Raw genomic sequence first — 25999 nt, 5'->3', positions numbered from 1 at the left:
AGAACTCACTGTTGGGGGAACAACACCAAGCCATTCATGAGGTATCGGCCCCCATTACCCAAACACCTCCCACCAGGCCCTACCTCCAACACTGGGGATTATATTTCAACATGAGATTTGGAGGGGACAGACATTCAAACTGTATCAGTGGACTATCACAAGGATCCAAGAATGGAACTATAATATGACTGGGATTTGTGAAGTTTGGAATTGAAGGTGCTTTTCAAAGCAAGGCGACACTGGAGGAATTAACAGGTGTTGGTAGAACGTCATTGGTACCGGACCATCAGTGTAACTTGGCTGTTCTTCAAGTACCTTTGTCTATTCTGATCTGAGTTTCTGCTCACCTTACCTTTGGTTAGGTTACATGACCATAAAACTCCAGCTCTACCTATAACCCTTTAGCTCATCCCCCAAGAGTCATTGGTATTTCTTAGTTCACATTTCTGACATAGTTAATCTGATTGACTTAGTTTTTTTTCTAGTTGAGTTCATGAGGCCAGTTTAGAATTATGTGTCAGATTCCCATTCTTCATTCACTGGAGATGGAGGAAGGCAAACATATGTATATATTAGGGGTTCTAGATGGAATATTTTTCTCTTCAAATGACTGGGCAGGCATTATGACAAGTAATAAACTCAGAGTTTCACTGGCCACTTTTTTTGTTTGTTTGTTTTTGTTTTACAGAGCCATCTTAACTCCTGAGGTACATTAATTGCTCTATTCTCTTTGCTTTTTCAGCACTTTGTTTTCTTCTTCACAATGGCTTATTAGCTTAATTGCAGATTACATGCTTAAACATTTATCTGTTCTACCGAATTGTGCTTTTGAAGATTGCCACCATATTTTATATATCTACATGTCTTTAGCATCTAGCACATAATAGATGCTCTGTTTATTGAAATTGAATTGTTGATGGCTTTTCTGTCTGATGCAGCATCTGGGCAGCAAACTCTTAGTACTTTTTCCTTCCATTTTCCTGTTTCCTTGAAATAAGGAATTTAGCTACTTAGTGGGTGGGAGGTGGGGAGAAAGAGCAGCACTTTAATGAAATGAAGCCAGTTTATAATGTGGAAGTTTTCGTTGTCATTTTTTATAAAACTGGGGATACAAATGTGAATAAAACAGACTTATTGGAAGGCATACAATCTAGTAGGGAAAACAGACATGTAAAAAATTGTAATATAGTTATAATAATTATAAATGCATGTTCTAGGTGTGATGATAGCACAGAATAGAGTAATTACCTCTGCTTGACATCATCAGGGATGGCTTTATAGAGGAGAAGTTTCTTGAGCTGAGTCTTGAAGAAGGAATAGTAAAAGTTTGTCCTGTGAATTTGGTGAAAGGGGGAATATGTATGTTGGATAAATAGGACTTTGAGAACAACATAGGAAAGAGAAACTGGCCCATGTGGTTCGACATGGTGCCAGATGGTGCCGAAGTACCAGGAGAATATAAAGGGACAGGGAATATATATAGTTGGAGGGCTTGTTTGCTAGGGTTAGAGGTCTGGAATTGACCCTCTAGGTCAGGGGTGTCCAGCCTTTTGGCTTCCCTGGGCCACATTGGAAGAAGAAAAATTGTCTTGGACCACACATAAAATACACTAAAATTAATGATAGCTGATGAGCTTAAAAAAAAAAAATCACAAAAAAAATCTCATAATGTTTTAAGAAAGTTTAGGAATTTGTATTGGCCCTCATGCAGCCCCTGGGCCAGGGCTGCTGGTTGGACAAGCTTGCTCTAGTCAGTAAAGGGTTATTAAGTAATTTTATACAAGTGACTAACAGACGCACATTTTGCCAGGATGTCTGGCAGTAGTGTCAATAATGAATTGGGGGTGAGCGGGTAAGGACATTAGGAGAGACTGGAGGCAGGTAGAATAATCAGGAGGCTTGTGAAATTGTATAACTCAGAATTGAAGAGGATCTGAGGTAGGGATGGAGAGGAGGGGACAGTTGTGAAAAATGTTAATGAAGTAAAATTGTTAGGCTTTTGGATGTTGGGGGAGCATGATGAGGAAGAGGTATAGGGCATCAATTTCAGGTTTCTGATTTGAGTGGGTGGTGTTGCTATTAACCACAGGAGGAAAATACATAAGGATTAGCAGATCTGGGGGCAAATCAGTTTAGGATATATTCAGTTGGAGGTACTAGAGTTAACCAGGTCGCAAGTTTCAATAAGTGGTTGGGTCTGGAGCTCCAGAGCTAGAGCCAAAGATTGAGACACAGATTTAGAGATAAAATTGTGGGCACTTACGACTTATAGAGGGAAAAAAGACAAGACTCTGGAAAGCAGTGTCATATAAAGAACAAACAGGGGAACACAGTGAAAGACTATCAGGAAGTAGAAAGAGACCCAGAAAAGAATGGTGTCGTGGAAACTGAATGAATGGTTTTTATGTAAAATGGTAGTAGCCATTAGTATCAAAATAAGGATTTATATGTGATTATTAAACGTGTCTGTTACTAACAGGCCATTACTTATCTTAGTACCATATCATGAGGGTGATGAGAGTAAAATTCAGATTGCAGTGTGTTGAAGTGTGAATGGGAAGTGAAATAATATAGGCTACTATTTTAAAGGTGAGACGAGAGAGTTAAGTAGTTAAGGGAGGTTTACTTTTTTTTTTTTAGGATAGAAGATATTGAACATTTTTGTATTTGGTTGGGAGAGAGCTCAGAGGGAGGAAGAAATAGAAGATGCAGAAGAGGATGGACTAATTGATGGAGCAGAGTCTTTGAGGTTTAAAGAAAAAGTCTTTGCATTTATTCTCATACAGGTTAGGGGAGTCAAGTTTTAGTAAGAAGGAAGGATGGAAAAACAATTTTAGCCCCCAGAGATCTCTCTCTTTTCTGAGCCCCTGTTTATCCCCCATGTTTCCCACTCATTAAGTGGGGGAATCAATATTTGAGGGCCTACTGTGTACCAGGCACTTTCATGGGCTCTGGGGGTATGTAAGTAAACAGAAAAGTCCTTCTGTTCATGGAACTTAAGAGTCTCATGGAGAGGTAAGAAAATGGAAAATAAATGTATAGAATATTAGATAATGAAAAGCACAGTGGAGAAAAATACAGCCAGGAGGATGGTGGGTGAGGTACTGAGAAGGGCAGAGTTTGCTGTTATTTATTGATGGGTCATGGAAGGCCTGGTCAGTAAGGGAACATTTGAACCAAGAGCTGAAGGAAGCAAGAGAGCCATACAGATATCTGGGGAAAGAATATTTCAAACAGAAATATTAAGTTCAGAAGCCCTGAAGCTGGAGTTTTTTAGTATCACCCTTGGGAGAGCCCATCAGCTACCATGCCTCTTCCCCTAGAGACACAGCTGTGTATATATCAGTGTCTCAAAAAAGTGTTCCCTCCAAACTCCCACCATAGTAATTCACCCAGTCTTTATCAATCTAAATCTCTTTTGAATTTATTCCTTCCCTTCTATTCCCATTCAGTCTCTCAGTTCAGACCTTCTTCATCTCTTCTCTGGCCTTATCCCCTCACCCATTGTCAGACATTACTTTAAAATGTAAGCTGTCAATTTCCTGCTGAAATTTGTCCAGTGGTTTCCCATTATTACCTCCTGGCATCTAATCCAAATTTCTTTTTTTTTTTTTTTTTGAGACGGAGTCTCGCTCTGTCGCCCAGGCTGGAGTGCAGTGGCCGGATCTCAGCTCACTACAAGCTCCGCCTCCCGGGTTTACGCCATTCTCCTGCCTCAGCCTCCCGAGTAGCTGGGACTACAGGCGCCCGCCACCTCGCCCGTCTAGTTTTTTTGTATTTTTAGTAGAGACGGGGTTTCACCATGTTAGCCAGGATGGTCTCGATCTCCTGACCTTGTGATCCGCCCGTCTCGGCCTCCCAAAGTGCTGGGATTACAGGCTTGAGCCACCGCGCCCGGCCCCAAATTTCTTAATTTGCTGATAAAGCCCTTTACCTGCTAGTTCAATTTCATCTCTTAGCATTCTCTGTTAGTGACCCTCTGTACTTTCAGTGTTTGAATGTGAGGGTATTCTCTCTTGATTTTCCATATTTGCACATACTATAACCTTAGCATAGTTTTTCCCCCCACCCTTCCAGTGCAAACTCCTGTTATTTTTCTTTTAACACCAAACTTGAGGACCACCTCTTCTAGAACTTTACCTGATCCAATTACTTTAGGTATGCCTTTTCTGTCTGTCAAGCATGCTTTTATTATGATACTTATAATTCTGTATTACAATTTTTTCCATATATGTTTTCCACTGGACAATGCATTTCTTGAGGGCATAGACTATGTATTTTCATACCTGACGTAACATACAGCCTGGTGTCTGACTTAAGTGTTCTGTCACATGAAAGAATAAACTATTCTGTTCTGTAAATTATTTTTCAGATTCGATACATTTCTCAGACTCAAGGTTTACCAGGAGAACAGTTGTTAAATGTGGGTACTAAATCCACAAGATTTTTTTGCAAAGAAACAGATATGTCTCATTCTGGTTGGAGATTAAAGGTAATTCATTAAAAAATAGAATATTTAGAAGACTAGTTTTCTAAGATACCTCATATGCATGGATAATACCTTCCATATCTATTTACATTTTACTAAATTACTTCCTTCTTTTGAATTTTCATTTTTGGTCCTTCTTTATTTTATTTTTATCAATTTTTTTTTCGTTTTTATTTTTTGAGATAGAGTTTCTCTCTCTCGCCCAGGCTGAAGTGCAGTGGTGCCAACTTGGCTCACTGCAACCTCTGCCTCCTGGGTTCAAGCGATTCGCCTGCCTCAGCCTCCCAAGTAGCTGGGACTACAAACTTGCACCACACGCCCAGCTAATTTTTATATTTTTAGTAGAGACAGGGTTTTGCTGTGTTGGCCAGGCTGGTCTTGAACTCCTGACCTCAAGAGAACCGCCCGCCTCCGCCTCCCGAAGTGCTGGGATTACAGGCGTGAACCACCATGCCTGGCCCTGTCCTTCTCTCTCTCTCTCTTTTTTTTTTTTTTTTTGAGACGGAGTCTTGCTCTCTTGCCCAGGCTGGAGCGCAGTGGCGCGATCTTGGCTCACTGCAACCTCTGCCTCCCAGGTTCAAGCGATTCTCCTAACTCAGCCTCCCAAGTAGCTGGGTTTACAGGTGCCCGCCACCATGCCCAGCTAATTTTTGTATGTTTAGTAGAGACAGGGTTTCACCGTATTGGCCAGGCTGGTCTTGAACTCCTGACCTTTTGATCTACCTGCGTTGGCCTCCCAAAGTGCTGAGATTACAGGTGTGAGCCACTGTGCCCAGCCCCCTTTATTCTTTAAGAAGAAAGTCCTCTTAGAATAACTTCACTTACTCTCTAATTCCAAACATAATTATTAATTCATCTTAAATTTTAAAAAACATTTATGTGTATAATTATATTTGTGTTATGTGTTTATCTTCTCATTTCTACATTATTACACTTTATAGGACAGGGACTAAATCTGACCTCTTACTACATATCCCAAGTGTGCTAGGATTTTTGGGGGAATCAGTAAATCCTCAATAATTAACTTCATAAACAGTTATTTTTTTTTTGAGACAGAATCTCCCTCTGTCGCCAGGCTGGAGTGCAGTCGCATGATCTCAGATCACTGCAACCTCCGCCTCACGGGTTCAAGTGATTCTCCTGCCTCAGCCTCCCAAGTAGCTGGGACTACAGGCATATGCCACTGCACCTGGCTATTTTTGTATTTTTAGTAGAGATGGGGTTTCACCATGTTGACCAGGATGGTCTCGATCTCTTGACCTCGTGAACCACCCACCTCGGCCTCTCAAAGTGCTGGGATTACAGGTGTGAACCACCATGCCAGGCCTAGTTATTTTCTTTATGGGGTTTGTTACATTTGTAATTTTTTTCTTGGCCTGAACCAAGCACTTCTCATTTTTTTTGTGTATACTTTAAAAAATACGTTTTGATAGTTTCTCTTTTGAAATTACTATTTGTCTTAGAATATTTAATATATTAGACTAAATGTGCCAGGATTAAAGAAATTTGCATATTGTGGATAATAATGTATTCTTTTTTCCCTTTGATATATGCAATAAGACATTGGAAGAGCATGAGGCAGAGACAGGAATGAAGTCTAAAGAAGCCAGAAAATACATTTTCAACAGTCTGGATGACATAGCGCATGTGAGTACCATAGCCACATTTGTTAATCTGGTATGCTTAGATGGTAGACCTGAATGCCAAGGGGCCCAAAACATGTTACTCAGTTTTTAAATGGCTACAGAGTCCATGCTGTTTTTATGTTTTTCAAATGAAACTGATTCTATTTTCAACCTTTCAGGAACTAAATTGCATTTGTCATTATGAAAATTTTAATTTACCTATTCGTTCTTTAGTAAAAAAATGTTTGCTTTGAAAGGAAAAATCCTAGCCAACAGATTTCTTTTCCCTATATTTCGCTAGAAATGGATATTTGTTTAATTTTTAAAATCTTCATTTATGCTTTGAATCCTATTTGGTACCTCAACACATTTTGAGGATTTAATATTAATTGTTCTTCTTTGTTTTAAGATAATCGTAGTTCCCTCTCCTCTCCTGTGTTGTGATTTTTGTTTTCTTTTTTGACTGTGGAATTTATACTACTCTCTCTGGCTTATTTTTACTTGATGGCTTGAAATTTTGATTTCTTAGGTGAACACAGTGATGGATTTGGAAGGAAGTGATCTTTTGGCTGAGAAAGCTGATAGAAGAGAATTTGTTAGTCTGTTGAAGAAAATGTTGCTGATTGATGCAGATTTAAGAATTACTCCAGCTGAGACCCTGAACCATCCTTTTGTTAATATGAAACATCTTCTAGATTTCCCTCATAGCAACCAGTATGTTACTTTAAGATCTTTTAAAGTGTTTCTAAAAACATAATAAGTCTATAGAAAATCACTGCATCAGAGAAATTACTTTTCCTCATTAAATACAAGTAACCTGAGTAAAAAGAGGCTAAGCTAACTTGACCAAGTTCATATACACCAGTAACTGTCCGGAACTAGAACTGAAGTCTGAATTGCAATCCAGTGTTCCTTCTCCAAAATGCGATACTAAAAATAAGACTGAGTGGTTTTGTTTTTATTATACATGACTTTCTTATCTTAATAACCAGGCATATATAAAAGGAAATGCTAACAGTTTTCTCTTTCAGGTCACATTTCAGTTTTCCCAGACCGTAGATTCTGTCATATTTTGAGTCCTACAACTTCCATTTTACTTTTTTTCCCCCACAACTTTTGCTTTCCTTTTTCCTCTTTTTCTCCTGCATTGTGAAGGAAAGGAGGTTTTTCGTGGGTCAGTAGATTATAGGTTGGTAGGGAAGAATATATACTAACATTCCAAAGGCCTGTAATATTACAAATTCTTTGTATTTTCTTTGTTTGTTTGTTTGTTTTGGAGACAGGGTCTTGCTCTGTCAGTTGCCCAGGCTGGAGTGCAGTGGCACAATCTTTGCTCACTACAGCCTCTGCCTCACAGGCTCAAGTGCTCCTCTCACCACCTCAGCCTCATGAGTAGCTGGGATTACAGGCATGCGCCACCGTGCCTGGCTAATTTTTTGTAGAGATAGGATTTCACCATGTCGCCCAGGTTGGTCTTGAACTCCTGGGCTCAAGTGATCTACCCACCTTGGCCTCCCAAAGTGCTGGGACTACACGTGTGAACCACTGCACCCGGCCAAATCTTACAAATTCTTTGAGCCTCAGACATATTTTGGGAGATGAAGGGAGTAAATTTAAGTGACTTAAAACAGCTTCCTTCAGTATTTAAAAAGACAAAATGAAGAAGGCATAGGAATGAACCCAATGTTTATCATTGTGAATTGTTCTTAAAATTTACATTTTTCTACAACCCAGTTAGATTTTTCCCCTCAAACACTTAAAATGTCCTAATGTTTTTCATATACAGTCACTTTGAAAGTAACACGATAGCAACTCTTTGGTACTGTTAATTTAGTGGTGTGGAGATCTAGAAATTTAGGAAAAAATTTTTCGCGTAGGGGGTCGTAAAATTATTGCATACTAACCAAAAATGCTTACTATGGTTTTACTGTTTTAAGAAAAATACTGCAGAATGTATACTTTTACTTGCTCTGAAACTTAATCTTTTCTGGTAAGATTTCCTGTTAGAAATATTACTGGAAAGAAGCAGATTAAGTGCAAATCATAGGATTTTTTTCTTTTAGGAATCATTTTTTTATTTTGTCAATGTACCTCAATTTAAAACTAAGCATTTAGAATAATACTATAATACCTTCACTTTTGTTTTACAGCGTAAAGTCCTGTTTTCATATTATGGATATTTGTAAGTCCCACCTAAATTTATGTGACACAAATAATCACAACAAAACTTCACTTTTAAGACCAGTTGCTTCAAGCAGTACTGCTACACTGACTGCAAATTTTACTAAAATTGGAACATTAAGAAGTCAGGTAAGAATGTGTAGTAATTAATAACTTAGGGTCTTTTTTTAATGATTGCTCATTTTACTTTTGATATATACAGAAGTTTGGTGTCAGTTAGAATGTACAGTGCTAGTGAGGTCTTACTATATCTGTTTTACCAAATCTCTTAAAATTTCGAGGTATAACAATTGGAACATATCTACTCATATTCATTTTTTTTCCATTCCTCTCTTCATTCTCTAAGTATCTTCCATCTGCCCTTCTATGCCATAACTCTACCAAAAGTAGAGGTCAGTAGAATCAGTTTTTAAATTTTAATTTTGGCAGCTTGTTTTTGTTCTCATTTTCTGGGTACTTTTTTTTTTTTTTTTTTTCCCTGAGACAGAGTCTCGCTGTGTCTCAGGCTGGAGTGCAGTGGCGCAATCCCAGCTCACTGCAAGCTCCGCCTTCTGGGGTCATGCCATTCTCCTGCCTCAGCCTCCTGAGTAGCTGGGACTACAGGCACCTGCCACCGCACCCGGCTAATTTTTTGTACTTTTAGTAGAGATGGGGTTTCACTGTGTTAGCCAGGATGGTCTCCATCTCCTGACCTCATGGTCTGCCTGCCTCAGCCTCCCAAAGTGCTGTGATTACAGGTGTGAACCACTGCGCCTGGCTCTGGGCACATTTTAATTGTAGAATTATGATCTTAAGAAATGTGTTTGAATTCTATTTATACAGCATGTGTATTTCATTTAGAAGACTGCTCTGTCTAATGTGCTCTGTATAATGTGCCGATTGTTTCAGGCATTGACCACATCTGCTCATTCAGTTGTGCACCATGGAATACCTCTGCAGGCAGGAACTGCTCAGTTTGGTTGTGGTGATGCTTTTCAGCAGACATTGATTATCTGTCCCCCAGCTATTCAAGGTATTCTTTTATTTAAATTTTGCTTTGAATCTAGGCATGCATTATTTTAAAATAAGCTTAGGAATCTATTCATTAAATATATTGTATAATTTTTGCTGCATTTAGTGCTACATTTGAATTTGATTTAACCTGTTCAGACCAAGCGCAGTGTCTCTCGCTTGTAATCCCAGCACTTTGGGAGGCTGAGGCGGGCGGATTACTTGAGGCCAGGAGTTTGAGACCAGCCTGGCCAACATGGTGAAACCCTGGCTTTCCTAAAAATACAAAAAATTAGCTGGGCAAGGTGGTGTGCGCCTGTGGTCCCAGCTACTCGGGAGGCTGAAGCTGGGAAGTGGAGGTTGAAGCTGGAAAGTGGAGGTTGCAGAGAGCCGAGATTGTGCCACTGCGCTCCAGCCTGGGTGACAGAGTGAGACTCTGTCTCAAAAAAAAAAAAAAAATTTAAGCTGTTCAATAAGCCTTTAGACCAGTGACACTCATTTCTTGACTGGAACTCCATTACAGTCATCACTAACAAAATGGGTCATATGACAATTGTATTTCCTGTAGAGTGTAAAATGATAAAATACCTTAATAGGAATGATTGAACTTGGGAAGCTACAAGTTGGCCTATGCTGGGTATCACTGTTTTAGACATTTGTCTACCAATACCAAACATTAAAGTGACTGAGAGCTCAGTTATTTAAAATTTTGGTCAAAAGAGTTTTGTCCCAAAATACTATAGTCTTTATTGATAGCTTAGGTAATAAATAATGGATTGATTTCAATTAAATTAATGTCCCTTCATTAAATAAAAATAGCCAATTAAATCCTCAAGTGGAATGGTTGACAGAATACCTTTGAAGAGGCTATACATTCTTTTTTTTCTTTTCTTTTTTTTTTTTTTGAGATGGAGTTTCGCTCTTGTTGCCCAGGCAGGAGTGCAATGGCGCGATCTCGGCTCACCGCAACCTGCAACCTCTGCCTCCCTGCATCCTGCAACCTCCGTCTCCTGGGTTCAAGCAATTCTGCCTCAGCCTCCCGAGGAGCTGGAAAGCTGGGGTTACAGGCATGTGCCACCATGCCTGGCTAGTTTTGTATTTTTAGTAGAGACTGGGTTTTTCCATGTTGGTCAGGCTGGTCTTGAACTCCTGACCTCAGGTGATCCACCTGCCTCAGCCTCCCACGTGTTGGGATAACAGGCGTGAGCCACCGTGCCTGACTGGCTATACATTCTTAAACTAGGAAATCTCTTAATGGTTCCTAGAGAATCATAGCATCAAACCTCACTACTGGAATAACTGGACTAAAACCCTACTTCCTAAGTCCTTTCCTGAGATTTTGTCCTTGCTAAGCTTTAACATCTAGTTAATGCAAGAGATCAATTACAGATGGGGCCCTAAACCAACATGTCCAACTTAATGGTGATACTGTACAGAGTAAATGAGAACAGTTGGTGCTAAGTCAGGACACCAGGAATCTAATTCTGTTTCCCCTTTTTACTGTATCATTGTAGACTAGCCTGTTTATTTATTTCAGCCTTAGTAAAAGGAAATAGACTGAATAGATAATATATTGGCAATTTCCAACTCTAATATATTTTGATTCTGAAGGATTATTTGATTTTTTTTTTTCTTTTAAGTGTGTCTTTTTTTGAGACAGTGTCTTGCTCTGTTGCCCAAGCTGGAGTACAGTAGCACGATATTGGCTCACTGCAACCTCTACCTCCTGAGTTCAGGTGATTCTCATGCCTCAGCCTCCTAAGTAGCTGGGATTACAGGTATGCACCACCATGCCTGGCTAATTTTTGTATTTTTAGTATGTACAGGGTTTCACCATTTTGGCCAGGTTGGTCTCGAACTCCTAACCTCAGGTGATCTGCCCACCTCAGCCTCTCATAGTGCTGGGATTACAGTCATTAGCCACTGCACCCGTCCTCTGATTTTTTAAATTTTAAGCATTCAAGCAACTCTAAAACTTTTTTTTATTTTAATATTTCCCACAGTACCAAATAAAGAACCAAGAATATGTTTGTTGACTTGATTTGCTGGTAATAAGAGATGTGAAAACAGGTCAGATCTTCAGTTACTGTTGTTCTATCAGGGTAGCTTTATTTTCATTGTTGACTCTGAAGGTGAAATTGTGACCCAGTGGTCACAGTGGTGGTCTGTGAGTATCTGTAACAGTGACATTTTTATTACTTTCCGGTAATAAAAATGCCCACATCATTATAGTGTTAGCAATAATAGATGCTAACAGTGTGATGCTGTTGTGTTTTTCAGTTTTTTCCCCCAAGTGTTTATTATAAGAATTTCAAACATATAGAAAAATTGAAAGAATAATATGTTTTCTACCCTAGATTCAACAGGTATTAATATTTTACCATATTTGCATCATCAATCTACCTACCTACTTACGTAGTGCACATACGTGTACTATTTGAAATTAAATGGTAGATTTTATGACACTACTTCTAAATACTTCAGCATGCAAGATTGGTGCTTTTTAAAAATATGTTTTTTAATCACTTATCACTTGCGTTATCTTGACAAATGCATTTTCACTTAAATTTATAATCTACACTAACAAATATGTTCTTTGGTTCTAGTAATCCCTCCCATGTACCAAAATCAGTTTTAGGGTCACCACTTATACTGTGGTATATTTCACGAAGATTTGGAATAGTAGGTTTTTTTTCAGAGCCTAGCTTCTGTGGCAAAAACTTAAGAGACTTCTGAGACACGTTTCTAAACAGCATTGAGCATCATTCTTAAAACATTTGAATGAGGTTAGAAAAATCTTTTGTCTTTTTATATGGCTTATAATTGATGAAAAATTAGAAACCTTTTTGTACATAAAGTAACAACTATATCAGTGGTTTATAATATGGGATAATTGAAAGAACAGAATTACTATCACAGACTCATTAACCCACTAAATGTCATGAACAGCACTTTTGAATTAGAATTACTAGTGAGAAGAAGCACAATATGTTTTAGCTTATATAACAGGTGCAGTTGCAGCAACAGGCCAGGCAGGCTCTATAAATATGTTGTTTCTCATCTTAGTAGAGTGTCTGCCTTAGAAATGAAAGCACTCTCTCTAATCAGTCTTAGTACCGGACGGGTAGATGTTAGGTAGAAATTGTAATGTAGAAAATTTCAGCATTGGGCTTCTTGCCCCTCCCCTTCATTTATCCCTTCCCTTCAGAATGTGCCGTTGCATTTTCAAGAAACATTTTAAAATAATTTTTGGGCAGCTATTGGGGATAGTAATTATGGTACCATTGTGGTTTATATTTTAAAATAAACTTTATCACCTTGACTTAAAAATTTTACTTTGACGCTATCATGTTTAGGTAATGCATTTAATATATTTTAGATATTATAATATGTAAGTACAGGCATATAAATACGATATCCATAAGACTGTGCTTATTTTAAAAAGTAAGCTTATTTTTAAAAATCAGCTAAGCTTTTATTTAACATATCTGAATGTTTTATTTATTAAACAAGCTTTTAAAATTATTTAGTGACCTGAAAAGTTAGGTATTCATCCCCTCTAGATGACAATATTAGAGTAAAATATATTCCAGCAAAATTCTTTCCTGTTATACTAAAATAATATTCGTAAGCTTTTAATGCCTTGTTCTCCAAGTATTAAAGCAAATATAATCAAAGATAAAGTTTCAGCTAACCTAAACTATACAAAAATTGAGATCTTATCCCACTATTGAATTTGATCAAAAATTAGATCTCCTGTGGAGAGAGTATATAGGAGAATTCTTCTCATCTTAAGACATTGCTTGTGGAGAGAATTTACAGGCAATGAGATTTTTGTTGAGATTTGGAAATTTGCTCTGTCTGTTCATCCTTGTCAAAGTGAAGAGATTTTTTTTTTTTTCTTGAAGAGATTGTCTATATATTGCAATATATCTACACTGCCTGAGTGTGCTGATATTCCATGTCTTGGAGAATTGGATGATCAAGACAGGCTTTTTAGCAGAAGTAAGAAGATTTTTATTAAACTTGACTCATACCTGGCTCTTTAGGTGGAGCACAGAGAGTAGAATAACCTGGTAGTAAGATAATAGTCTCAATGAAGAAAATAAACAGGCTAAAATGGACATTCTCTTTAGGATTAACACTTACATCTGTGAAATAGAAAATATGAGGTTGTTTTACAATAGAGAAAGAAAACAATTGTAGTATTTTTCTCTTATGCCTGAAGAGAAAGACTCAACTTCACATTTATCCCCAAATTGATTACATTATATTTAAATAATCTGCAAGCCCATGTTGAAAGTAACTGCTACAATAAAGTGGAATTATGAAGTGGTCAAATTATTTTCATTAATTTAATTTCTGATCTTCGAGGATGCCCCTAAAATCTTGTCAAAACTTTAAGTTGGAATGTGATACTACTTTGCTGTCTCAGAGTTCAGTATTATAAGACTTAATATTTGCAAGGTGCTTTGCGGTGAATCAAACAGCTATATTAACATTATAGTAACATTAACAGGATTAACATGTCTGGTAATCCTGCTTTCTAATTTTCCTAGTGGGCAAGCAAAATGGTAGCATGTTTGTTCTGGAGTTCCAGCAGCTCTCTGCTAAGAATACTAGTCAATTAAGCCACATTGGGGAAACCTTAGTTTTAATCATCAAATTAGGTAAATAGGTTAGTTTTGCCTTTCCTTTGGAGGCTGAAATGAGTGTGCCATCCCTGAATTTTCATCCATTATGTGAACCATTATGTCCATTAAATTATGAAGTTGTGATGTATTTCTGTTTTGGTGACAAGAGCATAAGATTCTATCACAGTTTTAAAGAAGAAGATACTAAGCATAGCTAAAAGTTTGTATGAAAAGAAGAACCTTTACTTGCTAGGTTGTCAGCATACTAAACCAGATTCTTCTTTCCATGTTCTTTATCATGGTGACTGAACTATTTAAAAAGGAAAATAAAGCTTCAATAGCAAACTTTGGAGATAAGAAGTTTCAAGAAAATTAAATGGTTCAACTTTGTAGTATGCATTTTGAAACAGAAAGGGGAGCTTTATAATAATTTTTGGAATGATGTATATCACAAGATAGACAAGAAGTACATCATTTTCCTAATGGATTGCTCAGTTAGTGTTACAAAAATTTTATGCAGAGAATGGCATTATAACCCCACAATCAAGGCTGGGTGTGGCGGCTTATGCATGTGATACCAGAAATTTGAGAGGCCGAGGTAGGAGGATCTCTTGAGCCTGGAAGTGCAAGACCAGCCTGGGCAACATAGACCCTGTCTCTACCAGAAATTAAACAGATGAACTGGGCATGGTGGTATACGCCTGTGGTCCCAGCTACTCAGGTTGAGGTGGGAGGATCCACAAGTCCAGGAGATTGAGGCCACAGTATGGATCATGCCACTGTGCTCCAGTCTGGGCAACAGAGCAAGGCCCTGTCTCAAAAAAAAAAAAAAACAAAAAAACAAACTGTCAGAATTTAAGCAGTTCTTGACATTTAAAATAATTGTATAAGTTAAACAAGAGGAAGATTTTTTTCTTTTATTTGATAACTATTCTGTTTCACAGGTATTCCTGCAACACATGGTAAACCTACTAGTTATTCAATAAGGGTAGATAATACAGTTCCACTTGTAACTCAGGCCCCAGCTGTGCAGCCACTACAGATCCGACCAGGAGTTCTTTCTCAGGTTGGTAATAATTCATTCCTTGCCATATATCAGCTTGTGCTGTTGGGAAATAATGAAAATGACCTGGATAGGGATTTAATCCATTTTGTAGGTTATGGACTTTAATGTTTATAATTGTTAGCTGTTACTTTAGATAGTTTTGAGTCTAGGATATGGTAAAGTTACTTATAACTTGTTATTTTCTATTGTTTTCCTTTGCTGCAAGCAGACGTGGTCTGGTAGAACACAGCAGATGCTGGTGCCTGCCTGGCAACAGGTGACACCCCTGGCTCCTGCTACTACTACACTAACTTCTGAGAGTGTGGCTGGTTCACACAGGCTTGGAGACTGGGGGTAAGCTGAAAACAAAAGTACTTTATGAATAGTTTGCAGACTAGATCTTGATTAAAGAAAGGTCTTGATTAAAAACATTGTTCTGAACTTCTCCCTAGGAAGATGATTTCATGCAGCAATCATTATAACTCAGTGATGCCGCAGCCTCTTCTGACCAATCAGATAACTTTATCTGCCCCTCAGCCAGTTAGTGTGGGGATTGCACATGTTGTCTGGCCTCAACCTGCCACTACCAAGAAAAATAAACAGTGCCAGAACAGGTTGGTATTGGTGCTTTAACTTTCCTCTGCATTTTGAGAATCTTTAAAATGAATTTTGCATGTACACTAAAGGGTCACTCTGTTGTATTCAAAATGACCTCTTTTATACCTTTATTACAAACACTAAGCCAGCTCCCTTCTCGATTTCTCAGAGGTATTTTGGTAAAACTAATGGAATGGGAGCCAGGAAGAGAGGAAATAAATGCTTTCAGTTGGTAAGATTGTCTTTATTGCCCTTTTGATTTATTATCTACCTGTAGCGTAGCAATTGTGGACATTCAGATAGCACATTTACCAAAAAGTGACTATTTAAATGTATGTAAATACAATCTACATGGATATTTCTAGAGGTATTTTATATTTCACAAGAACTCAAGATCTGTTGGTGTGTTATATTCATGAACTCGAACAAGTGAAGGTTCGCATTTTTTGGTTTAACAAGATACCTTAGACAACTGATTATACATATTTTGATTATAGAAATTATAAATTATTCCTTTGGTTGCAGGAGTAATTCATTACAGAATACCAATATCCCACATTCAGCATTTATTTCTCCAAAGATAATTAATGGGAAAGATGTCGAGGAAATAAGTTGTATAGAAACACAGGACAATCAGAACTCAGAAGGAGAGGCAAGAAATTGCTGTGAAACATCTGTCAGACAGGACTCTGATTCATCAGTTTCAGACAAACAGCGACAAACCATCATTATTGCTGACTCCCCGAGTCCTGCAGTGAGTGTCATCACTATTAGCAGTGACACTGATGAGGAAGAGACTTCGCAGAGACATTCACTCAGAGAGTAAGTGCCAAATGCTGCATCCTCAAAGGATATAGGTGGCGTCCTTTGGTGTGTCGAAAAACAACTTTCTGTGACTTATTCCTTGTTTGTCAATGTCCTTTGGAGTAAAACCTTTAAATTAGATAACCCAGTTCTAGACAGGGAACTTTCTAAATAGTATTTAGCACCATTATTATAACATTTTCCCTGTATTTGTAAGCTTTACTTTTTGTCCATGTAGGTCATTCTTAACAGTTTCATATCCTTAATTAAAGAATACAGATTTTGACTATTTGGAGAGTATCTTCTCATATTTGACTCATGTTTTCCCCTTTTCTCTTCCACTAGATGTAAAGGTAGTCTAGATTGTGAAGCTTGCCAGAGCACTTTGAATATTGATCGGATGTGTTCATTAAGTAGTCCTGATAGTACTCTGAGTACCAGCTCCTCAGGGCAGTCCAGCCCATCCCCCTGCAAAAGACCGAATAGGTAAAATAATCTCAATAGTAGTGTATAATAAATAGTAAGTCTACTAAAAAGCCTACTATTTCTTTCTGTTAAATTAATAAGTACCTGCCGATTTACCACAGTGACTTCTATCTTGAACACAATTTTTGAACTAGATCAGTTTTTCTAAACACAGATTTGTTTGTTTGTTTGTTTTTAAGACAGGGTCTTGCTCTGTTGCCCAGGCTGGAGTGCAGTAGCATGATCTCGGCTCACAGCAACCTCTGCCTCCCAGGGTCAAGGAATCCTCTCGCCTTAGCCTCTTGAGTAGCTGGGACCACAGGTGCGCACAGCGATGCCCAGCTAATCTTTAAGTTTTTTTTGTAGAGATGGGATCTTGCCCTGTTGCCCAGGCCGGTCTTGAACTCCTGGGCTCAACCAGTGCTCCCACCTTGGCCTCCCAAAGTGCTGGGATTACAGGCGTGAGCCACCATACCCAACTAAATAATCTTTTTTTTGCCAGGGGTGTGGGTGGGAGGAGATGAAGTGTGGCTCTGTCACCCAGGCTGGAGTGCAATGGCATGATCTTGGCTCACTGCAGCCTCCACCTCCCCAGGTTCAAGTGATTCTGCTGCCTCAGCCTCCCATGTAGCTGGGATTACAAGCACCTGCCACCACACCCAGCTAATTTTTTGTATTTTTAGTAGAGATGGGGTTTCACCAGGCCAGGCTGGTCTTGAACTCCTTACCTTAGGTCATCTGCCTGCCTCAGCCTCCCAAAGTGCTAGGATTACAGGCGTGAGCCACCACATCTGGCCAAATCTATTTTTGAAAGGGTAAAAAAGCTACATTCTTAATTTCAGCCCCACAGACTACTATTATAATTTAAATTTGGAAGAAAAACATGTACTTTAGCAAAATTAAAAAGGAATGTTTTGCATAATGAAGTACTTACTGGCCCACTGTCTACAGAACATCCACTGTGATTTTTTTCTCCCATTGGTGATGGATTTGCATGGTTTTATCCATATTAACCTGGCTTACCCGTCCTTTGGCCGGCTAAAATAGTAAGCTTGTCCTAAGCAGAATGATTTACTAACATATTAAGAGATAAGCCACAGTCTAGAAGGCACAGTGGCCAACACTTGTAATCCTAGCACTTTGGGAGGCCAAGGCAGGAGGATCACTTGAGGCCAAGAGTTCGAGACCAGCCTGGACAACATAGTGAGACCCCACCTTTACCAAAAAAAAAAAAAATAATAATAATAGCTGGATGTGGTGGCGCTTGCCTGTAGTGCTAGCTACTCAGGAGGCTGAGGTGGGAGGATTATTTGAGCCCTGTAATTTGAGGCTGCAGTGAGCTATGATCACACTACTACACTATAGCCTGGGCAACACAGTGAGACCCTGTCTCTTAGGAAGGAAGGAGGAGAAGGAAAGAAAGAAATAAAATCTTATTTTAGTGGCAGAAAACATTTGGAAAATTTTAAGTTTTAATTTTACATGTCTTCTTCTTTTCCTTAGTCAGGAAATATGATATTGCATACTTATAACCAAAGCTTTATGGAAAATATAAAGAAATTTTAATATGTCTTCTTAAAAGTTGCTTATAACGTGGTTTGAAAATTGATAATGTACATAACTATACATACACATGTAAAGTATGTATAAACAAATATACATATAAGATATATAAATAAAAATATGTATAAAAAGAGATGCTTCAAATTCGTAACTAAGTATGGAATGGGTGGTTGAAACAGACAATAAATTCTGTAGAAATCCCAAGGAGAGAGAGATTGTCAGGGCCCAAGAGTGTCAGGAAGAGATGAGAAATATGGGGCTCTGTCTAGGCCTTCAGAGGTGTGGGGATACCTTTCAGATAACTGGTTAGGTACAAGGACCTAAATTACCAGAAGAGGCACATATCCTGATGTTAGAATTTAATTTGAAATATCCAAGTCACATGCATGTATGCTTGTACATTTCATTTAAATTATTCAGAACAGTGCCTCTTTTGTCATGTCTTGATGAAATTATCTGGAATTCATAAAGAGGAATTTTATGAGCTGATACTAAGGATCAAATGGGAAGGGAAAGAAGAAAAAAAAATGCCAAAATGATGTTCCTGAAATGGAACAGAATTAGGTTTAGCAGTTGGAACAGATAATTAATTTAAGGGTCTAGAAATTTTTTGAAAAAGTGCTATCGGACAATGAAAAAGCTGTAATTATATATAAAATAACTGAATAACATTCTCGTCAGTTCACTGGAGCCTGAATATTACTTAACATTAGATTTAATGTTGGAAAAAAATATCACTCATAAAAATGCTTTCTTTTTGTAGTATGTCAGATGAAGAGCAAGAAAGTGGTTGTGATACGGTGGATGGCTCTCCGACATCCGACTCTTCTGGGCATGATAGTCCATTTGCAGAGAGCACTTTTGTGGAGGACACTCGTGAAAACACAGAACTGTTATCCTCTGCCGACACAGAAACCAAGCCAGCTGTCTGTTCTGTTGTGGTGCCACCAGTGGCACTAGAAAATGGCTTAAGTGCCGATGAGCATATGGCAAACACAGGTAAGTTGAGTCCTCCCATTTCTCCGGTTGTCCTTTAAATACAGTCTTAATTTAGGAACATCTGAGAATGGAGTTGCCAAAAGTCATCTCGAATTTTGACTTGATCCTGCCTTATATATTATACAGAGGACATCTTCTAATATTATCCAGTGCTTGGAAACCATGACCTCTCCTTTCATTTTGTTTAATTTTAAGGCTCTCAAATCACTATTGTATGAAATATCTAGAGATTTTGCTAATTTTTTATTTGAAAAGGAAAAAGCATAAACTCTTCAATATTTTATTTGTCGCCAGATTCTATATGCCAGCCATTAATAAAAGGACGATCTGCCCCTGGAAGATTAAACCAGCCTTCCGCAGTGGGTACTCGTCAGCAAAAATTGACATCAGCATTCCAGCAGCAGCATTTGAACTTTAGTCAGGTATGTTCATTCGTGGATTTGTAGGAGTCTTTGGGATTCAAATTTAGCAGTTGTTTTTCACATGGAGGAGAAAGCTTCTGAAACTGTATGTAGTCTTAATGAATTTTTCCCTTCTCGTTATCCCAAGGGGCTAAAGAGTAACTGGCTTAATAATAGGATAATTAAGCAAATTATCCATAGAACTTGTAGCCTTCTTCAGAAAGATTAAGTCCTTAGGTTCTCTTAGGTAATATTAACAGAGTGTGTCTGTTATCTCAGAACATCATTAACCTTCCTGAATACTTTCCATCTTATTAAACGCTATATTTGGCAGTTGTGTTTCAGTTGGGAAAAGAAAAGATCACAGATACTGGAGTTGGACGGGGATTCAAATCTTGGTTTTGCCATGTACTATATATTTATTACCTTGGCCAGGTCTCTTCAACAAATTTGATTTGGAGCACAGTTAATGGGAATAGTAATTATATCATGGGTTGTTTCAGAAGTAAATAATATTGTGTATGTAAATGTTAGCTTTACATATAATAAGTGCTCCACAAATGGTAGCTGTTAGTAGGGATGGGGGTAGTAAAAGGTAGTACAAGCAGCACTAATAGTGGTGTTTACATTATAATATGTAGTAATAAATACTAAAATGTTAATACTAATATATATGGAATTGGTATTTTTCTCTCCTCTAGTTATTCTTAGTATAAGTTAGTTCTGAGAGATCCACTATGAGTTATCAATCACAAAGGGTATATTGTAATTTCCGTTTCTTTCCTTTTATCTTTAAAAATATGTTATTCAAGGCCGGGCGCGGTGGCTCAAGCCTGTAATCCCAGCACTTTGGGAGGCCGAGACGGGCGGATCACGAGGTCAGGAGATCGAGACCATCCTGGCTAACACGGTGAAACCCCGTCTCTACTAAAAATACAAAAAACTAGCCGGGCGAGGTGGCGGGCGCCTGTAGTCCCAGCTACTCAGGAGGCTGAGGCAGGAGAATGGTGTAAACCTGGGAGGTGGAGCTTGCAGTGAGCTGAGATCCGGCCACTGCACTCCAGCCTGGGCGACAGAGCGAGACTCCGTCTCAAAAAAAAAAAAAAAAAAAAAAAAAAAACAAAAATATGTTATTCAGTCATTTTTTTTTTTTTCTTTATGGATAGGTTCAGCACTTTGGATCTGGGCATCAAGAGTGGAATGGAAACTTTGGGCATCGAAGACAGCAAGCTTATATCCCTACTAGTGTTACCAGTAATCCATTCACTCTTTCTCATGGAAGTCCCAATCACACAGCAGTGCATGCCCACCTGGCTGGAAATACACACCTCGGAGGACAGCCTACTCTACTTCCATACCCATCATCAGCCACCCTCAGTAGTGCTGCACCAGTGGCCCACCTCTTAGCCTCTCCATGTACCTCAAGACCTATGTTACAGCATCCAACTTATAATATCTCCCATCCCAGTGGCATAGTTCACCAAGTCCCAGTGGGCTTAAATCCCCGTCTGTTACCATCCCCAACCATTCATCAGACTCAGTACAAACCAATCTTCCCACCACATTCTTACATTGCAGCATCACCTGCATATACTGGATTTCCACTGAGTCCAACAAAACTTAGCCAGTATCCATATATGTGAAAAACAGTATATTGGGGAAGCTCAATGATACAAACATTTGATTAAAAATAAAACATGGTATTTAATAAATATTAGCCATGGCACAAGAAAATTATTTTTGAATCATGTAGACTTGGGTGCAATTTAAACAACTTTGAGCTTTAAAAACTCACTTTTGATGTGTTTTGCACATTTGGTATAACTTGTCTTTGGTCATGTTATCTTCTTATGTAGTAACTCTAGACAGGTGACTTATGGGAGCAGAAGTCCAATTTTGCTCCTGCTATTTTTTATAAATTGCCTTCTAACTAGTGCAAGACACGTCCACATTTGGGAAGCCATTCTGTGTACAGACTTAGAGCAACAGATGCACATACGTCAGAATTACAGCATACAAGTGAATTGTATTATCCGTGTCTTAGTGTATAAATGTTGGGTCACTTACCTAAGAAATTGAGCTATTGTTCTTTACATTTGCATGTGTCTTTTGCATGGGCAAAATGTTGCCTAGACTTTGCTCTTAAATGTTGTTCTAATAATCTCAGCTGCATTGTAAACCGTTCCCACACATAGTGCCTTAAATATTTGAGGTTGTTAATGTTATTACCTATATATAAATGTTGAGGACTGCAGCACTTAAAATTCAGACCTACTCTTTAGTTTCCTTTTGATAGCGTAATGTTCATTTTTGGTTTTGTGTGGTATGATTTCAGGTAGTAGCTGTTTTTTTCCTTATTAAGAGGGCAGCATGTTTGCTGTAGCTGAATTCTGCTGTCTGATTTTTGAGAATGATCTAGCTTCAAGAAAAGCAAGCAGTTAGTAGTGCTTAAGAAAAATTGATTCAGTATCTAATGGATATTTGATAACTGTCACAGCACAGCATTTTATATACTATTAAGTGAAACTGCAATACAATCTAAGTTTATTTTGAGAGTGTTTGCTGTATAATTGGACTTAATAAAATGTTTAGAGGTACAGTAGGCATGACTTTGGGTAGATAATAAAATGCAAAATGCTCATTGATTCATGATGTGGTTTTATCTTAGCTTGGGCAAACCATGCAGTATTTAATAAATAGTAGCAGAACTTTTACTATTGAAGCTTGAAAAGATGTGAGTTCTTTGTGTGCAATTTTTGATTTATGCATGTGAGAGGGTTTTTTTTTAAAGTATTTTTACATTGCAGTACTTGTTTTGCTTGTTGGTGATGTTTGCTTATTTAATACATTCCGTCAGGGACAGAAATTACATGCTTTTTTTCTTCCTAGGAAGTGTGTTGAGTTCCCCCCGCCCCACTTTTTTCTTTTTTGGGTGGTGGTGATGGTAGTGGTTATGTCTGTTTAAATGAAGTTGCTTTTACAGCACCAAAGACTTAATCATCCATTTCCTATATAAAGGTAGCTACTTTTTGCATAGACCTCAAGTATATTGTAGTGTAGAGGTGGAATTTAAGGAAAGGTATTAAATTGAGGCTGTGTTTTAGCTTACAGGCAAGTAATAAATTGTATCATTTATCTTGAATGTATCATAGATAAGCTGCTATATAACGATTGCCACTTCAGATAGCTGTGAAATTAGGTGATTAACTAGTTGTTATTTAGCCTTCTAATTTCTGTATAAGTCTAATTACATGAATAGAAATTGGGGTTTTGATTTTTTACTTTGCTTTTCTGTTTGGAGTGTCATTGTAACTACTGTATTGTAAATGGTGGAAAATAATTGCATTTGTTATTTTGGGGTGTGTTATTTGCATCAGTATTTTATCTCTATTAATGTTTGTGCTCATCACTGCATATTAAAAAAACTTGGATGTATCAATGTAACTTAATTTTTTATTTTCATACTGGCATTGTAGACACTTGAGAAAGCTGTATCTTGCAGGCTTGACTTAACTTTTTTTCCTTAAAAATCTGGAATATAATCTTACAGCATTTACTGGAATAAACAGTACAAAGCATTTGAGTGTAAAACTCTAGATGTTTTGGATTTACAGCGTTTCTTTGATAAATGAATTGTATACCACTAGTACAGCTCTAGTACAGCATTCACAATAAGCTAATAATGGATAAGTTTTCTTTACTCCATTGACACAAGCAGTGTTTTATTTAATAATCATCAATGAAATAAATGTGCCTGAAATTGATTTTAAAAATTACAGTATTAGATCATAAAGTAAAAACCAGCAGTACATTTTTAGTCACACTGAAAATGAAGGACTTAATTTTCCCCACAAGTTTCAGTGTTTTTAGTAATTAATTCTATGCATTTTATACCAATAGAAATATATATATATATAAAAATACATGTTTAAAAAGAAGTAGCCTAAGATTAATTTAAAAGATTATTTACAGATGACACATTTATGGAGTCACTATTTAAGTAAATTTGCTGCCCTCCACAGCCTTCTGATTTTATTTATATGTTCCAGCAGATGATTAGGATCTGCTCACTTCTTAGGAAAGAATCAATGCCGGCAACACATTGTTTCAGAAACACCAAGTGCAAAGGATTGATTGTTTCACAACAGGTACAAAACCGAGAGTTTTCTTTTTGTTTAGGGCCATGTTTACTACCCTGATATGTTGTATTCTTTGTCTTTAATTTCCAAGACTTAAAGCAGTCTTGTTAAATTGACATAAATGGTAAACTTCAACATTGTCATAATACAGTATTAAAGTTTGATAAAGGTATATCCCAGTTAACTACACTGCTCTTTAAATTGCAATCATGGGCATTTTAATGTATTTTAAAATAAATTTCAAAATTCTGCTAAATTCTTAATTTAGCATATTGACAAAGTAATCTGGATTTATACCTTTTAAAAACCATTTTGACCAGTTTTCTTTGGTTTTAATGCTTTCTTAAATAAAACACTGCATGATTTCCAAGTTGCATATTTGCATACTATTTTAATTTGCAAAGCGTTTTTTTAATCAAATATCCTGATATTTAGTTGTTTTTTTTTTCCTCCAGGGTGTTTAATTAAATATGTTACTGTATTAGCAAAACATTTTCGTTTTAAAAATCTGCTAATTTTAAACTTGGACTGTGTTAAGTAAAAGTTAAATCATACACTGCAAGGTGTAGGAAGATTTGTTTTAATGAATCCAATGATACAGATTTGATTACTAAGTTTGAACTGTTAATTGTTTAACAATTTTAGACTTGTGGCTTTCTTTCTTTGGTTTATTTGTTTTTGCTTTTACTCCTATGCTACACTAGTTTGCCATGTAGCAATTGCACTGTGCAATATTACAATAAGGACTGGGAAAATTTTATGGATGTAATGTCTATTACGGTTTGCGATAGTATTTCTCTCTAGTTCTCAGTGATTTAAATGTGACCAAGCCTTCTGTACTTTGTCACAAAAAGCGGGTTTTCCAGGTGACTATTTTGGTGAGTGTCAAAATAAGAATTTATGGTGTATTACTGTCGATTCACTTTGAATTAAAATATATATATTGCAGCAAACAGCTTGTTGACTTTTTTTCCACCCCAATACTCCTTACAGGGTAGGGAGACGTTAACAATATTGAGTATCTATTAATAACTGACATCATCTTATGTAACTCTCAAAGCCACCTGGTGAGATAGGTATTATTATCTTTGTCTTACAAATGAGGGCATAGCTGCAGAATGTTTAGGGAACTAAAGTCACATTGCCCATGAGTTGGAATCTGAGATACACACCAGGATATCTAACCATAACTAATCTACTTTATATCAGTTCTTTTAAAACCGAAGTCTGAGGCAATGTGCCCAGAGTACCTGCAACCATAGGATGACCCTGACCCATTTTCCTTCAATATTAAGTTTCCGCAAATATTTTTTGAGAGAAGTAATTTCTGCCCAATATGCGTGGATGAAGAATAGGGAATTCACATGAATTTTTAATATTTAAAACGTGACTTCAAAAGAATGTGATTGTAATAGGCCAACTTATGTCCTCAAATACCAACACCTCATAATTCAAGGATCTAACTTTCAAGGAACCTCAGTTGGAAAGTTTCTAGAGGAGTGCTCCCCCAGAACACACTAGTGAGAATACATATTTTCAATTTCTGCCTTCCCCTATCAATGTTTAATTGAAGTACAACATAAATGCATTCTTTGGCATCTGGCTATTTTTTGTTAAACATTTAATTTATAAGATACATCCACGTTGTGTGTAGTTCATTTATACCCATTGCTGTATAGTATTCCTTTGTGTGTATACAGAACTATTTTGTTGATGGACATTTGACACCTGAATAGTGTCTACTTCCTGGCTACTGTGAATAGGGCTGCCATGAATGTTTTGTCCATATTTTTTGGTGAACATACGCATGCATTTCCTTTGGGTATATATGTAGGCATGCATTACTAGGACATATGGTGTATATAGATACTGCCAAACATTATTCCAAAGTAGTTAATTTACACCTATTAGCAGTGTATGAGAGTTCTAGTTGCCTTATGTCCTCACTAACACATTATATTTTTTTGTTTCTTTTGTTTTAGCCATTCTTTTGAGGGTGAGTTGTTCAAAATAATATGAACGTTTTCATGTAGGCCAAAGCACTGATCCTACATAAAGATGAAATTC

General features: G+C 37.4%; 2 protein-coding genes across 6 annotated transcripts in view; one reads left to right on the top strand and one right to left on the bottom strand.

Moving 5' to 3' along the window:
• Positions 1-24885, top strand: part of HIPK3 (homeodomain interacting protein kinase 3) — a 101772-nt gene extending 76887 nt beyond the window's left edge. For 3 of the 5 annotated variants that reach the window (XM_050758759.1, XM_050758760.1, XM_050758761.1), the window contains 14 exons: positions 4373-4492; positions 6050-6136; positions 6644-6828; positions 8265-8424; positions 9184-9307; positions 14864-14985; positions 15194-15318; positions 15417-15578; positions 15731-15793; positions 16087-16383; positions 16711-16851; positions 19157-19392; positions 19687-19814; positions 20960-24885. In XM_050758759.1, the coding sequence (XP_050614716.1) occupies positions 4373-4492; positions 6050-6136; positions 6644-6828; positions 8265-8424; positions 9184-9307; positions 14864-14985; positions 15194-15318; positions 15417-15578; positions 15731-15793; positions 16087-16383; positions 16711-16851; positions 19157-19392; positions 19687-19814; positions 20960-21436 (2427 nt within the window). In that variant the 3' untranslated portion in view covers positions 21437-24885. The remainder of the gene's footprint in view (positions 1-4372; positions 4493-6049; positions 6137-6643; positions 6829-8264; positions 8425-9183; positions 9308-14863; positions 14986-15193; positions 15319-15416; positions 15579-15730; positions 15794-16086; positions 16384-16710; positions 16852-19156; positions 19393-19686; positions 19815-20959) is intronic. The other 2 variants (XM_050758762.1, XM_050758763.1) reach the window with 1 other exon arrangement.
• The window catches only part of CSTF3 (cleavage stimulation factor subunit 3), a 710177-nt gene that overhangs the window by 243890 nt on the left and 440288 nt on the right, over positions 1-25999 (bottom strand). The window lies entirely within an intron of this gene.

Source organism: Macaca thibetana, chromosome 14 (genome assembly GCF_024542745.1).
Source record: "Macaca thibetana thibetana isolate TM-01 chromosome 14, ASM2454274v1, whole genome shotgun sequence".
In the NCBI taxonomy this organism is placed as follows: Eukaryota; Metazoa; Chordata; class Mammalia; order Primates; family Cercopithecidae; genus Macaca; species Macaca thibetana.
This window is presented reverse-complemented; position numbering and strand designations above follow the sequence as displayed.